At 40.6% G+C, this 13,203-nt stretch overlaps 2 protein-coding genes across 2 annotated transcripts; both read left to right on the forward strand.

Moving 5' to 3' along the window:
• Positions 1 to 1,089: 1,089 nt before the first annotated feature.
• On the forward strand, positions 1,090 to 2,043 carry LOC103304322 (olfactory receptor 52M1). The gene has a single exon (XM_008161238.2). The coding sequence runs from the start codon at positions 1,090 to 1,092 to the stop codon at positions 2,041 to 2,043; it is 954 nt and encodes a 317-aa protein (XP_008159460.1).
• An 8,013-nt stretch (positions 2,044 to 10,056) lies between these two features.
• Positions 10,057 to 11,095, forward strand: LOC103304321 (olfactory receptor 52I2). The gene has a single exon (XM_008161237.3). It carries the CDS (start codon positions 10,121 to 10,123, stop codon positions 11,093 to 11,095), a length of 975 nt encoding a protein of 324 aa, XP_008159459.2. The 5' UTR covers positions 10,057 to 10,120.
• Positions 11,096 to 13,203: the final 2,108 nt, after the last annotated feature.

Genomic DNA, 13,203 nt, shown 5'->3' on the forward strand with positions numbered 1-13,203 from the left:
AGTTCTTTGGAGTTGATTGAATGTATTTTAGGTTTTGCACATTATTCTAAAAAGATATAATGCTTGGTGTTATTGTGTCAGATTAAATGAGAATGCATTTAATGACTTCTCTAGGTCACAATGGTTTAAATCTGTTGTGGAATGAAGTTAGTTGTATTTATCTAATGAGATAAAGTAACTTGTCTAAACTCCTATTACCAGGATCTGACACCATATCTGGAAAATTCTAAAGCCCAGACTACTGACTACTCTGCTCCATTCAACCCAACTAGGTTCAAAATGTAGAAGACAAAGCTTCTTCCCTTCCTTGACATTCCTGTAATATAGTACATAGGAACACATTCTGGTATCTCTTAGACCCTGAAAAAAATACACTGTAAGAATGACATGACATAATAAGTATTGAATAAAATTAACTGCTATTTGTATTTCTCAACATCAATGTGTCTCTTCTTTCAAGGAGTCCTCACTTTGAAACCAAATATGATCCTGAGAGATACTACACGGTTCTGAAGATTTAAATGACTGAGTAGGTACTTGTCTGCCTTAGGTCATTTCATTCATTGATGCAAGAACATTACTCCTTGAGAACCATATTACAAAAAGATGCTCAGACATTTCATCAAATATGTATTTTGGCCTGTGCTTGGTAAATTTGTGAGTACTGTAATAACAATAATATGACACCTACACTGTGACATTTTATAATTTCCTCTGAGAAAGAAGTTTATAGCATCTTATCAATGATCCTATTCTTTATTATAGGACTTAAGAATAAAATCCTTGCCAAAACCGGTTTGGCTCAGTGGATAGAGCGTCGGCCTGCGGACTCAAGGGTCCCAGGTTCGATTCCGGTCGAGGGCGTGTGCCTTGGTTGCGGGCGCATCCCCGGTGGGGGGTGTGCAGGAGGCAGCTGATCGATGTTTCTCTCTCATCGATGTTTCTAACTCTCTATCCCTCTCTCTTCCTCTCTGTAAAAAAAAAAAAAAAAAAAAAAAAAAGAATAAAATCCTCTTGTCTTTTATTTCTAGAAAAAAAAGTTCTACTGCATTTTGGGGCCTAAGTGAGAAGGTTCATTTATGAATAGCTATGCTCACTTTTCATAATGTCTGCTCGGTACCCAGCTCCTTCCAGCTCACTGGCATCCCAGGGCTGGAGTCCCTGCACATCTGGCTCTCCATCCCCTTTGGCTCCATGTACCTGGTGGCCGTGGTGGGGAATATCACCATTCTGGCTGTGGTAAGAGTAGAGCGCAGCCTGCACCAGCCCATGTACTTCTTCCTGTGCATGCTGGCTGTCGTTGACCTGGTTCTCTCTACTTCCACCATGCCCAAACTGCTGGGAATCTTCTGGTTTGGTGCTGGTGACATTGGCCTGGATGCCTGCTTGACCCAAATGTTTCTCATTCACTGCTTTGCTACGGTCGAATCAGGCATTTTTCTTGCTATGGCTTTTGACCGCTATGTAGCCATCTGTGACCCACTGCGTCATACCACAGTGCTCACTCATACTATGGTGGGACGTTTGGGACTGGCTGCCCTCCTCCGGGGTATACTCTACATTGGACCTCTGCCTATGATGATCCGCTTGCAGCTGCCCCTATACAAAGCCCGCGTCATCATGCATTCCTACTGTGAGCACATGGCTGTGGTCACCTTGGCGTGTGGTGACAGCAGGATCAATAATGTCTATGGGCTGAGCATTGGCTTTCTGGTGTTGATCCTGGACTCAATGGCCATTGCTACCTCCTATGTGATGATTTTCAGAGCTGTGATGGGGCTGGCCACCCCTGAGGCCAGGCTTAAAACCCTGGGGACATGTGGTTCTCACATCTGTGCAATTCTGATCTTTTATGTTCCCATTGCTGTTTCCTCCCTCATTCATCGATTTGGTCACCAGGTGCCTCCTCCAATCCACACTCTGTTGGCCAACTTCTACCTCCTCATTCCTCCAATCCTCAATCCCATTGTCTATGCTGTCCGCACTAAGCAGATCCGAGAGCGGCTTCTTCAAATCCTGAAGATACAAACTAAGATCAGATGACTACCCCTTCCCCCTCTCTCAAATAAGTGCATGTGTTTAAATATGGGCAGCCTTCCAAATGGGAACTTCAAGAAGTCTGAGATGCTAGGCTCAGTGGTCTCCAGCTTTAATAATTCTAAAAGAATGTGAAGAAAGAATGTACAGCTCTGAATTCTAAGAGGAAAAGGTATTTGTTTAATAACTATAGGATATTTGAGATGTGGAAGGTAAAACAAGGACAGTATCAGTAATAGAAATACCAACGAATGTTTACTTAGCAATTACATATCATGTAATTCTTACAAACATCCTGACATCTTATGAGGTAGGTAGTATTCACATTTGACACATGAGGAAATAGGATAGGATACTCTTACTTTATAAACTGCACACAAAGTTTAAGCTGCCTGCATCAAATGGTTTGATTGGAGTTTATAATATATTGTGGTGTTATATAATACTCTCTACTCTGTTTTCTGTGTATGTTTTAATAAAGTCCTAAATATCTGAGGTCAGCCTAGCCAGTGTGGCTCAGTGGTGGAACATTGACCTATTAGCCAGGAAGTCACAGTTAGATTCCCAGTCAGGGCATATGCCTGGGTTGCAGGCTTGATCTCAGTGGGGAGCGTGCAGGAGGCAGTCGATCAATGATTCTCTCTCATCATTGATGTTTCTTTTTCCCTCTCCCTCCTTTTTCCTCTGAAATAAATTATATATATATATACATATATTATAAATATATATATATATATATTTAAAAGTAAATAAATAAATATAAATCTGAGGTCATTTCATTAAAATGGTCTGAGCTACAAGAAAAGAATTTTCTGCCAAAACCGGTTTGGCTCAGTGGATAGAGCGTCGGCCTTCGGACTGAAGGGTCCTGGGTTCGATTCCGGTCAAGGGCATGTACCTTGGTTGCGGGCACATCCCCGGTAGGGGGTGTGCAGGAGGCAGCTGGTCGATGTTTCTCTCTCATCGATGTTTCTAGCTTTCTATCCCTCTCCCTTCCTCTCAGTAAAAAATCAATAAAATATATTTTTTAAAAAAGAAAAAAGAAAAGCATTTTCTGATTTAAGCTTTTAATAATCAAGATGCTGCTAAAGATGCATGTACTAATAAAGCATGAAATATTCTAGAAAAAAACACTGACCTATATGCCTGACTGGTATGGGGAATTCCACTCATGAAAGAATGTGGCCTGGAAAAAAATATCAGCTCAATGAAGGAAATGAGACAAAATGACCACATTGCTCTCGCATTTTCTCTGCAGGCCGGATCCCATCGAGTGGCCTGAAACTTGTGAGGGCTCCATGGAAAGAAACACCTTCTCCTTCTCACAGAAACACTCCTTAATCCCTGGGTCCATCCACCTGTAGGATCCCTGATCATAATGTGTTTTTGTGAATGGGTCACAGTAAGATAAAGTTATGAATTCTAGAATTTATAGGAACATTGGCTTTACCTTCCAGGTAGAAAATGGATAATACATATAAAGCACTGAGCTACTTAAGTTCTATGAATTGAAAATTACTAACGTGATTCTTATAACTACACTGAAAGGGCAGACATTACTCTCCCCAAATTTCAGATGAAACTGACATTCCCAGAAGTGGTAAAACAATTAATTGCCCAAGGTAACTCAGTTTATAAGAGGTAACAATTAGCCTTAAAAAAAAACCACAAACTCTAGGGCTTCTACTCTTTCTCTGATCCTCCTTTTCCTTAACTGTGAAAGAGCTGAAAGGCCTTTTCCTCAAGGTCTGAATGGTTGTGCATTTAACATTTCCAACACAGCAGACATTAGCTGTACCCCTATTCCCGGAACTGGGAGTGCACAGATCAATAAAGCAGTCTCCTCTCAGTGTTCCCTTCCCAGAGGAATGACAAAGGGTAGAGCTGGATTCATTAGAAGTCTGATTACAAACTCCATAACACATTAAACAAAACAGGCAAGAAGACGTTGTGATTATTGGGCTTCGGGTATGCAAAACACTATCATTGGGCATGATACAAAAGGAGGTAGTCAAGTGCAAAGGAAAGACCACTACATAACAACCACAAAAGTGACTTCTGATTTTGCTTTGGGTATTCCAGTTACTTGCCCCACGACTGGGATATCCAAAATATATGATCACTTAGGGTTCCAATTATATTCACACTAGAGGCCCGGTGTACGAAATTTGTGCTTGGGGGAGGAGGGGCGGTGTGTGTGTGTGTGTGTGTGTGTGTGTGTGTGTCCCTCAGCCCAGCCTGCACGCTTTCCAATCTGGGACCCCTCGAGGGATGTCCGACTGCCTGGGCAGTCGGACATCCCTCTTAAAATCCAGGACTGCTGGCTCCCAACCTCTCGCCTGCCTGCCTTCCTGATTGCCCCTAACTGCTTCTGCCTGCTAGCCTGATAACCCCCTAACCACTCCCCTGCCAGCCTGATCGAAGCCTAACTGCTCCCCTGCTGGCCCGATTGCCCCTAACTGCTCTCCCCTACAGGCCTGGTCACCCCTAACTGCCCTCCCCTGCTGGCTTGGTTGCCCCTAACTGTCTTCCCCTGCAGATCTGGGTCTCCCCCAACTGCTCTCCCCTGCAGACCTTGTCCCTCCCAATTGCCCTCCTCTGCCGGTCTGGTCACCCCCAACTGCCCTCCTCTGCAGGCCTGGTCCCTCACAACTGCCCTCCCTTGCCAGCCTGGTTGCCCCTAACTGCCCTCCCCTGCAGGCCTGATCACCCCAACTGCCCTACCATGCAGGCCTGGTCGCCCCCAACTGCCCTCCCCTGCTGGCCTGATCGCCTACAACTGCTCTCCCCTGCTGGTCATCTTGTGGTGGCCATCTTGTGTCCACATGGGGGCAGCCATCTTGTGTGTTAGAGTGATGGTCAATTTGCATATTACCTCTTAATTATATAGGATTTCTTCTAATACCTCTAATTTTCATTTCATCATTCCATCATGGTATTTAGCTTTCCTGAACCTGATGTCTGAAATCAATAAAAAAAGAAGAAAAACATTAAAAAAAGAAACCATGAAACAGATGTAACAGAAGTCATAATTTTAAAATATAATCAACATTAAGACTAAAATATAAGTAAAATTTAATGGGATGCAATGTGAACAAATATTATAACAAAAATACATTCACTTTCTCATTTTTTAGTGCTGCTTTTCATTCAAATATAAAATAAATGAGAAATAGATACATTTGAAAAGTCAAATTAAATGCTCACTTAAATGTTGTTTGTATTTATTGGTTAGCTTTCTAGCAATGGATACCTTAAGGAAGGATGCATGTAGGGAGTTGGAAGTAAAGAGTCTCATGACAGAAAGCCAAAGATAGTAAGAAATTGATGTGTCTCTATCTAAATCCTGACCTCAAGAGACTTGTTACACTGGCCCAACTCTAAGGAGAATTATTCTGCTGAATGGAAAATTTGGTTGTCTTTTATAATAAAGAGACACTTTTTCTGAAGAAGTAACTGAAATCTTGCAGACTGTTTTCATTGGGTGGTATTGCGGCTGGATTCTCGTGGCACAAAGAGAAATTCTTCCCTTGGGTCCTAATGAAAAGCAGCTCAAACGAAAAGGGCTGTGTGATTGAAAGTGGATGTGTGTCAACACTTACTTGCATGTATGCTTATATACAAATGCAAACACACCTACATACAAGTCTGATACTGGTCCTTATGCCTAGGTGGCATGTTCAAATAAAGCTTTGGCCTAGTGAGTTGTAGATTTAATCTTTCTTATTATATTCCAAAGGGTGGGAAATCAAAGATGTTGAAAGCTCTTGCTTCTATATAGAATACCTTTTCTCTGTATCATTATTCTGTTACCTTGAGTCGTCACCCTTTTGGGAATGCTTCTTCTTCCTCTTGAAACCCTTCTGCCATGGTACTGGGTGTGGTGAGTTTAAGGCCACACCCTGTTCATGAGGATCCACTCCTGCCATTAATGTCTTAACAGGAGGCAGGTTGAATCCCAGGGGGAAGTGGTCCATCTGTCCCATTGGCACTGTCACAGTTTAGCCTCACACAATGCTGGGGCTATTTGGGTGGCACCTCCTTTGCCTTCTTCATCTGATTGCCCACTTTTCCTATCAATATTCCACATTGTTGTTATTTATGCTTATGCTCTGGCCTGTTCTCTGAATTATCCTATAAGCAACAGAAACTCACAGGCCAAAGAATTTAAACATTTAAGTACAGCAGTTTTGGGGACTAGTTCTCTCACAGGTTTGAAGACTGGACCTTCTAATAGATGATAAGCCTAGTAAATTGGACTTCAATCACCCACCTCCATTTTTAGGAATGTGATGGGTCAGGTTGAGGAAGGCATGAAGCACTCCCCTGCCCCCCAAAGGAAACAAAGGTCTCTCACCAATCACCATCACTAGTAACTATGTCTCCCCTGAGGACCTGGGGCACTGGGAGCAGGTAGCATCAACTCCTGATTTTTCATATTTCCATATGTCTCTATATCCTTTGCCATTAAAAAATTAATTTTATATCTTATGCTTGTTGGCTTCTTTCTCTTCACTTTATTTCTGTACTGTGATGGTGCCCAGGCAGAAGTCATGACTTTTAAAATATGAACCATGCACCTCATTTATTTTCTGGCCTCATTTATTTTCATTCTTTTTCAAGTACTTACCCTACACTCTGCCTTCTCTGGTTTATTCTCTGTTTGGAGAATATTTTGTCTTTTCATATCTTTGCCCTTCCCTTAGTTTGAAAAGCTTATCTTCCTTGATTCCCTTACACTCTATTTTAATTTTTTCAAATAGGACTTTATAATAGAGAGTCATGAGAAATATTGAAACAGTGAAGCCCACCTCAAGCCCCCAGGCAGAACTGAGGAACTGAACTGAACAATGGAGTGGACTTTGAGAGATTATGTATACTATCAGTGTGAAGAGTTCTACATCAATGAAATGAATTATGATTGCTAGAATTTGAATCCTGACTCTGGCTTGCTAGCTTTGTGACCTTCTCTGTCCCTCAATTTCATCTACAAAATGAAGATGTAATAATGGCAGCTACTTTAGAGGGTTATGACAATTGAATGAGATCATCTTTGGGAAAATCCTTCAGCAAGGTGCTTGGCACATATCAGGCTTTCACAAATCTAATCTAGGTGTTTTCTTTTCTTTTCAGAATGCACTCTACATTCTTCTCACTCTAAGGTACCCTCTGAGGACTTGAAGAAACAAAGATTCTTTATCCACTAAGCATCCGCCTCCTCCTGCAATCTGGAAAACCTCAGGGGCCAGAGCACAGAGAAAAGCCAGTCTCTGGAGGAGTTACAGTGTTTGGCTGATGGGCAAAGGCCAAGGGGACCTGGAGTGTCCAGAGAAAAAGCAGGATGCTAGAGAACCTAAAGAGGAAAGAAGGATCCCAGTGGGACATCTTTGAAAGTGGCAATACTTCTCACCATGACTCTCTGTTGTTCATATTTGATCTTAAGCTGCTCTTTCAGCTCCCCCTGAAGGATCCTGTATAAATCTCCATTCTTTAGAGTAAAAGACATGTGGACACATCAGAGGATGTTGAATAGAGAAAACTCCAGGGATGTAGGTAATTGACCTGGGACTGGGTGTTGGGCTGATGAGTCTGAAAGCCAGGGTCACCCTAGAAAGGAGAGATAAGCCTTCCACTCCATTTAAAGGTCTGGGCACGTCAGGTGGGTACCTCTGATGTCAGGATCACCTTCTGGAAATGATGAGAGGATGGGAGAGAGGGAGAGAGCAGGGGACACATGACTACTTTGGTACAAGGCTGAGAGAGAAAGGGGTAAGTTCCACCATGGTATAATGGAGGGACAGTTTTCAGAGACCACAGGAGTTATAAGGAAAGAAACAGAGCAGTAGGCCTGATTGGGAGCATCTTTATTTGGTTGTAGAGGGGAGGCATAGGGTTATCATAAACACAAAGGCTCCATAATATACATTACTGCCTTTACTTTTAAACAATTTTAATTTAGATTGTGTATTTCCCATCCTTTAAGTAAGAATGAAAAATCCTCACATCTCCTACAATTCATTTCTTGGAGTTAAGTGACTTATCTAAGCTTTTCTTCAGTGATTGGCCCTCCAGCTTTTTATGTGAATGTCATGGCAGGGCTGAAGGCAGAGGCTGGTTCTGTGTTGGAAGTGTCTTAAGAGAGCTCTTGATCAGAGCTTTCTGAAGACCATTTTAATAACCAGGAAGCAACTGTGTCTGTATCTTGCTCTGGGTAGTGGTCATGTGGGTGTGTTTGTGTGTTCTCTTTATAAAACATTATAAAGGTACATACCTGAGATTTGTGCATTTTACAGTATTTAAAATAAAAAAAAAAAACAAAAAATAAAGGAGTAGGCAGTAATGGAAAATGTTTTGGATAGGTCAGGTAAAATAAAAAAATGAGAAGAAATCATTAGATTGGCAACTGGGCATAGATGGAGATCACTGTTGATCTTAGAAGAAACTTTTCAGTAACAATAGATTGAAGAGTGAAATAAAAAAAATATGATCAACAAACCAAATGTTCTGTCATTTAAAAAGACTAATAAAATATATGAACCTCTTAGCAGAATTAATTCAGAAGAAAGAAAAATGTGGAAAATAAAAGCGTCAAAGAAATGAAAAATAGGACCAGCTAGAAGTTGCCAGAGTGCAGAGAGGAGGGATGAGCAGTGCACAGAAGAAAGGTAGATTTGTACAGGATATATATAAAAAAGCTTTCCGTTGTCTTCTCATGATCTATCACTGAAGATGTCTCATTCAGTGACTATACACATAAAGGTTTTTTGTTTTTGTTTTGTTTAGTTAAATATATTTTTATTAATTTCAGAGAGGAAGGGAGGAGAAATAGAAACATCAATGATGAGAGAGATCATTGACTGGCTGCCTCCTACACTGGGGATCAAGCCCACAACCCGGGCATGTGCCCCTGACCGGAATCAAACCCGGAACACCTCAGTCCGCAGGCCGACACTCGATCCACCGAGTCAAATCAGCCAGGGCACATCAAGGTTCTTTTAATATGACCATGAAGCAGAGCTTATTACTTTATTCAGTCTGTTCCATTATAAGGCATCTCTTACGTTTAGGCTTTGTTGTTGTTAGTGGTGTTTATCTGGTTCAATAAAGACCATGGTTTGCAATCATATCCCCAAAATTCTAAATAATAAAGCTTTTTATTTTTTTTGTACTTTGCAATGTCTTTATAGCTTATCAGAAAGTTATTTATACAGATATACAGAAGAATCATAAAAACCTATTGGGGTCATCTATAAAGGAGCCCTAAAGTTTTATTTGCAGCTATTTAATCTATTAAATGAACCTAGCTCAATGAGGAAATCCAGGCTGCAGTAAAGGTAAGGATTATAAATACTTCCAGTTTATTATCTCCTATGAAAAATTATGTTGTTCTCTAATGACCTTATTTTCATGAATTCAACAATTCATTTTTTTTAACCAGAAGGATGCTGCATTCATCTTTTGTCTAGCACTATACTGGGGATACAAAATATGATATGTTCAATATCAGGAAGTTCATTGTTTCATTCAAAAATATTAAATATTAGGAACTGAACATATAAAGATAAAAGAAAAACTCTTTCTTCTGATTTCTCATTCATTTATCTGTTTGCTATAATGAGCACACATATCTTCTTTCAATGGACTTGCACACCACAGCCATGTGTCACAAACTTGGTATAAGGTATAAGTCCATGACTAAGACACATATGATTGAATGCAATAAAGTCAAGGGTAGAGCATTGGAATTGTTAATTTAGGTCCCTCAGAGGTCAGCATGTGAGATTCCATGAAAGCTCAGAAGGTACATAATTTAGCTTTGACATGGAATGGTAGAGGAAGTAGAGCAGAAGAGACTTCCAAAGGAGGTAACCCATAAGCTGATCTTTGAACAATGAATAGTGAGGCAAAGAATAATGAGGTGAATGGGAGGTGGGGCAGGATAACTTTGTCAGATGTAAGTTTTCTAGTTCTGAACAGACAATACCACCAGGCTTTCCTAACACCACACCTGGGAATAAATCTCACAGGATTGCATCCTTTTCTTACATCATTTTATGCATTAACAGGAAAAGTCTCATCTGTGATGCTGGGGACACCCTACAACCACACAATGGAAACCCCTGCCACCTTCTTCCTTGTGGGTATCCCAGGTTTGCAGTCTTCACATCTTTGGCTGGCTATCTCAATGAGTGCCATGTATATCATAGCTCTGTTAGGAAACACCCTCATATTGACCATAATCTGGATGGATTCCACTCTACATGAGCCCATGTTCTGCTTCCTCTGTGTTCTGGCTGCTGTGGACATTGTTATGGCATCCTCTGTCGTGCCCAAAATGGTGAGCATCTTCTTCTCAGGAGGCAGTTCCATCAGCTTTAATGCTTGTTTCACTCAGATGTATTTTGTCCATGTAACCACAGCTATGGAGACAGGGCTGCTGCTGGTCATGGCTTTTGACCGTTATGTAGCCATCTGTAAGCCTCTACACTACAAGAGTATTCTCACGCCTCAAGTGATGCTGGGAATGAGTATGACCATCATCATCAGAGCTGTCATATTCATGACTCCATTAAGTTATATGGTGAGTCATCTACTTTTCTGTGGCTCCAATATTGTTCTCCATTCCTACTGTGAGCACATGGCTGTGGCCAAGTTAGCATGCACAGACACCATGTCCAGTAGTCTTTATAGTCTAATTGGTTCTTCCATTATTGTGGGCTCCGATGTGGCTTTCATTGCTGCTTCTTATACCCTAATTCTCCAGGCAGTCTTCAATCTCTCCTCAAAGAATGCTCAGTTGAAAGCCTTAAGCACGTGTGGCTCCCACGTGGTGGTTATGGCTCTGTACTACCTACCTGGGATGGCATCCATCTATGTGGCCTGGCTAGGGCAGGACATAGTGCCTTTGCACACCCAAGTGCTGCTAGCTGACTTATATGTGGTCATCCCACCTGCTTTAAACCCCATTATCTATGGTCTGAGGACCAAACAAATACGGGAGCAAATATGGAGTTTGCTGATGCACTGTATCTTTGACCACTCCAACCTGGGTTCATGAACACAGTCTATTCAGGTCTTGAGCATTCAAGCCTACTTCAAAGAGTATGTCTTAGAGATATGAGGAGATGGTTTGTTTCATCTGGTGAAAAAGGAGTTCTAAGATGAAACTGTGAAGAATATCCTTGTGTAACTTTTCAATTTCTAGCAAGAATGTGAATAAAATGGTTAATTTTTTGACAACATGTTCAATGGTTTCAATCAACTAGTATCTGAATTAGAGACAAATTTGGGCAGAAAAATAGATTTTGGGTTTTTCTTTCCTTAGCTTCTGACCTGTATTTCCAACTTAATATCCTACCAGTACCTCTGCAAAAGAAACCAACTGTTTGGCCTCCCCACACCTGGCTGATTTGATCAGAATTGTTCATTTCCTCATGTGATTATATGGAAGCAGCTATTAATATATGACTCTTGTCTTCTGGCCCATTAATGAATCCATTCAACTTGGGCCATGTGCTCACCCCTGGTCTAGAGTCCTTCTCCAATAAAAACGGATTCCAGTTTATCTCAAAAGATGTAAACTTGGGATCATTGATGGTGGCCATTTTTCTAACACATGAACTTGGAAAGAGAAATCTATTCCTTAGCAGAAGCACATCTATAAGACGGGATGAAGAAACTGAGTCTCTGGTTCTCTTGTTTCAATTCATTCTGGATACTTGAATATACCTTTATTATTAAGTCCTGTAAGATCCTGCTATATCATTTTACTATATCCCCATTGTTAAGCTAGTTGGAGTAAGTGTATTAATTACAAGCTTTTTATTTTTAAGCAACAGAGGCCAAGGCAATGTGAGTTCGGTTTTGGACATCTTTCACTTTTCTTCCTAGTCCTGCTTGTGTAACTTAACTGTAGACACAAAGGAGAGGAATCAAATATAAAAGGTCTTTCTTCTTTTGAATACCTCTCAGGTGTGCTCGGGGATGAAAAGGTTAATAGAAAACAATAGCAATATCAATAATGAAGCTGAAATGTCACTACTCTTCTCCAGCTCACCAGATACTTGTTTTTATATTTTACCTTTTCAGAAAGTCTTAAAGAGAATAATCTGTATAAGCTTAAAAAAAAAAGGTTTCATATGTAGGAGTACATATATTTAACTCTGATACAATTGAAAATCTTAATAAAAGATAATTTCCTAATAGAGTTGATAACAATTATATCTGAATATTAATATCTCCTTTCTACTGATGGAAGAACCAATGATAATTTATAGAGGGTATTAAAATAAAGGATAGCACATAAGATTAACATGTTGTACATATTTAAAATATATACCCAATAGATCTTTTAAAAAATTATTTGAATTTAGAGACGGAGGGAGGGAAAAACATTGTTTTGTTGTTCCATTTATTTATGCATTCATTGTTTTTTTCTTGTATCTTGTATGTATCCTAACTGGGGATGGAACCTACAACCCTGGTGTATTGGATGATGCTCTAACCCAGTGGTTGGCAAACTGCGGCTCACAAGCCACATGCGGCTCTTTGGCCCCTTGAGTGTGGCTCTTCCACAAAATACCACGTGCGGGTGCGCACGTACAGTGCGATTGAAACTTCGTGGCTCCTGCGCAGAAGTCAGTTTTTGGCTCTCAAAAGAAATTTCAATCGTTGTACTGTTGATATTTGGCTCTGTTGACTAATGAGTTTGCCGACCACTGCTCTAACCAACTGAGCCAGGCAGCCAGGGCTACACAATAGATTTCTAATTCAATAATTTGGGGTACTATTAGAACTGCAGTCTTACAATTATCATTCATGTGATAATTCTTCCAAACAGACATGCTATATTCATACCTTTTGCTAACATCAGACTTGTCTGTCTACTAGGATATATTCTGTTTCTGAATACCAGTGGAGCAGAAATCAGCCTCTAAAAATCTGATAATGCATTGAGCTCCCAGAGTAGTAAAAATAAATTCTCCTCCTCTTGCAACCCCATAATCAAGATGAGGTGGTTAAGCATATTTGATAAGATTTCTATTTTGAAAAGTCACACTATTCTTTCTTCATAAGCAAACCAAAGAACTGACTAGTATCTGATGAAAAGCAACAAAGGCACATTCTAGCTTGCACCTAAACCAGAAATGTCTCCACAGCATTTCC

Source organism: Eptesicus fuscus, chromosome 13 (assembly GCF_027574615.1).
Source record: "Eptesicus fuscus isolate TK198812 chromosome 13, DD_ASM_mEF_20220401, whole genome shotgun sequence".
NCBI classification, from domain to species: domain Eukaryota; kingdom Metazoa; phylum Chordata; class Mammalia; order Chiroptera; family Vespertilionidae; genus Eptesicus; species Eptesicus fuscus.

Excerpts from the sequence above, each read along its gene's own strand:
- LOC103304321 (XM_008161237.3), top strand. The coding sequence starts at position 10,121 with ATGCTGGGGACACCCTACAACCACACAATGGAAACCCCTGCCACCTTC.
- LOC103304322 (XM_008161238.2), top strand. The coding sequence starts at position 1,090 with ATGCTCACTTTTCATAATGTCTGCTCGGTACCCAGCTCCTTCCAGCTC.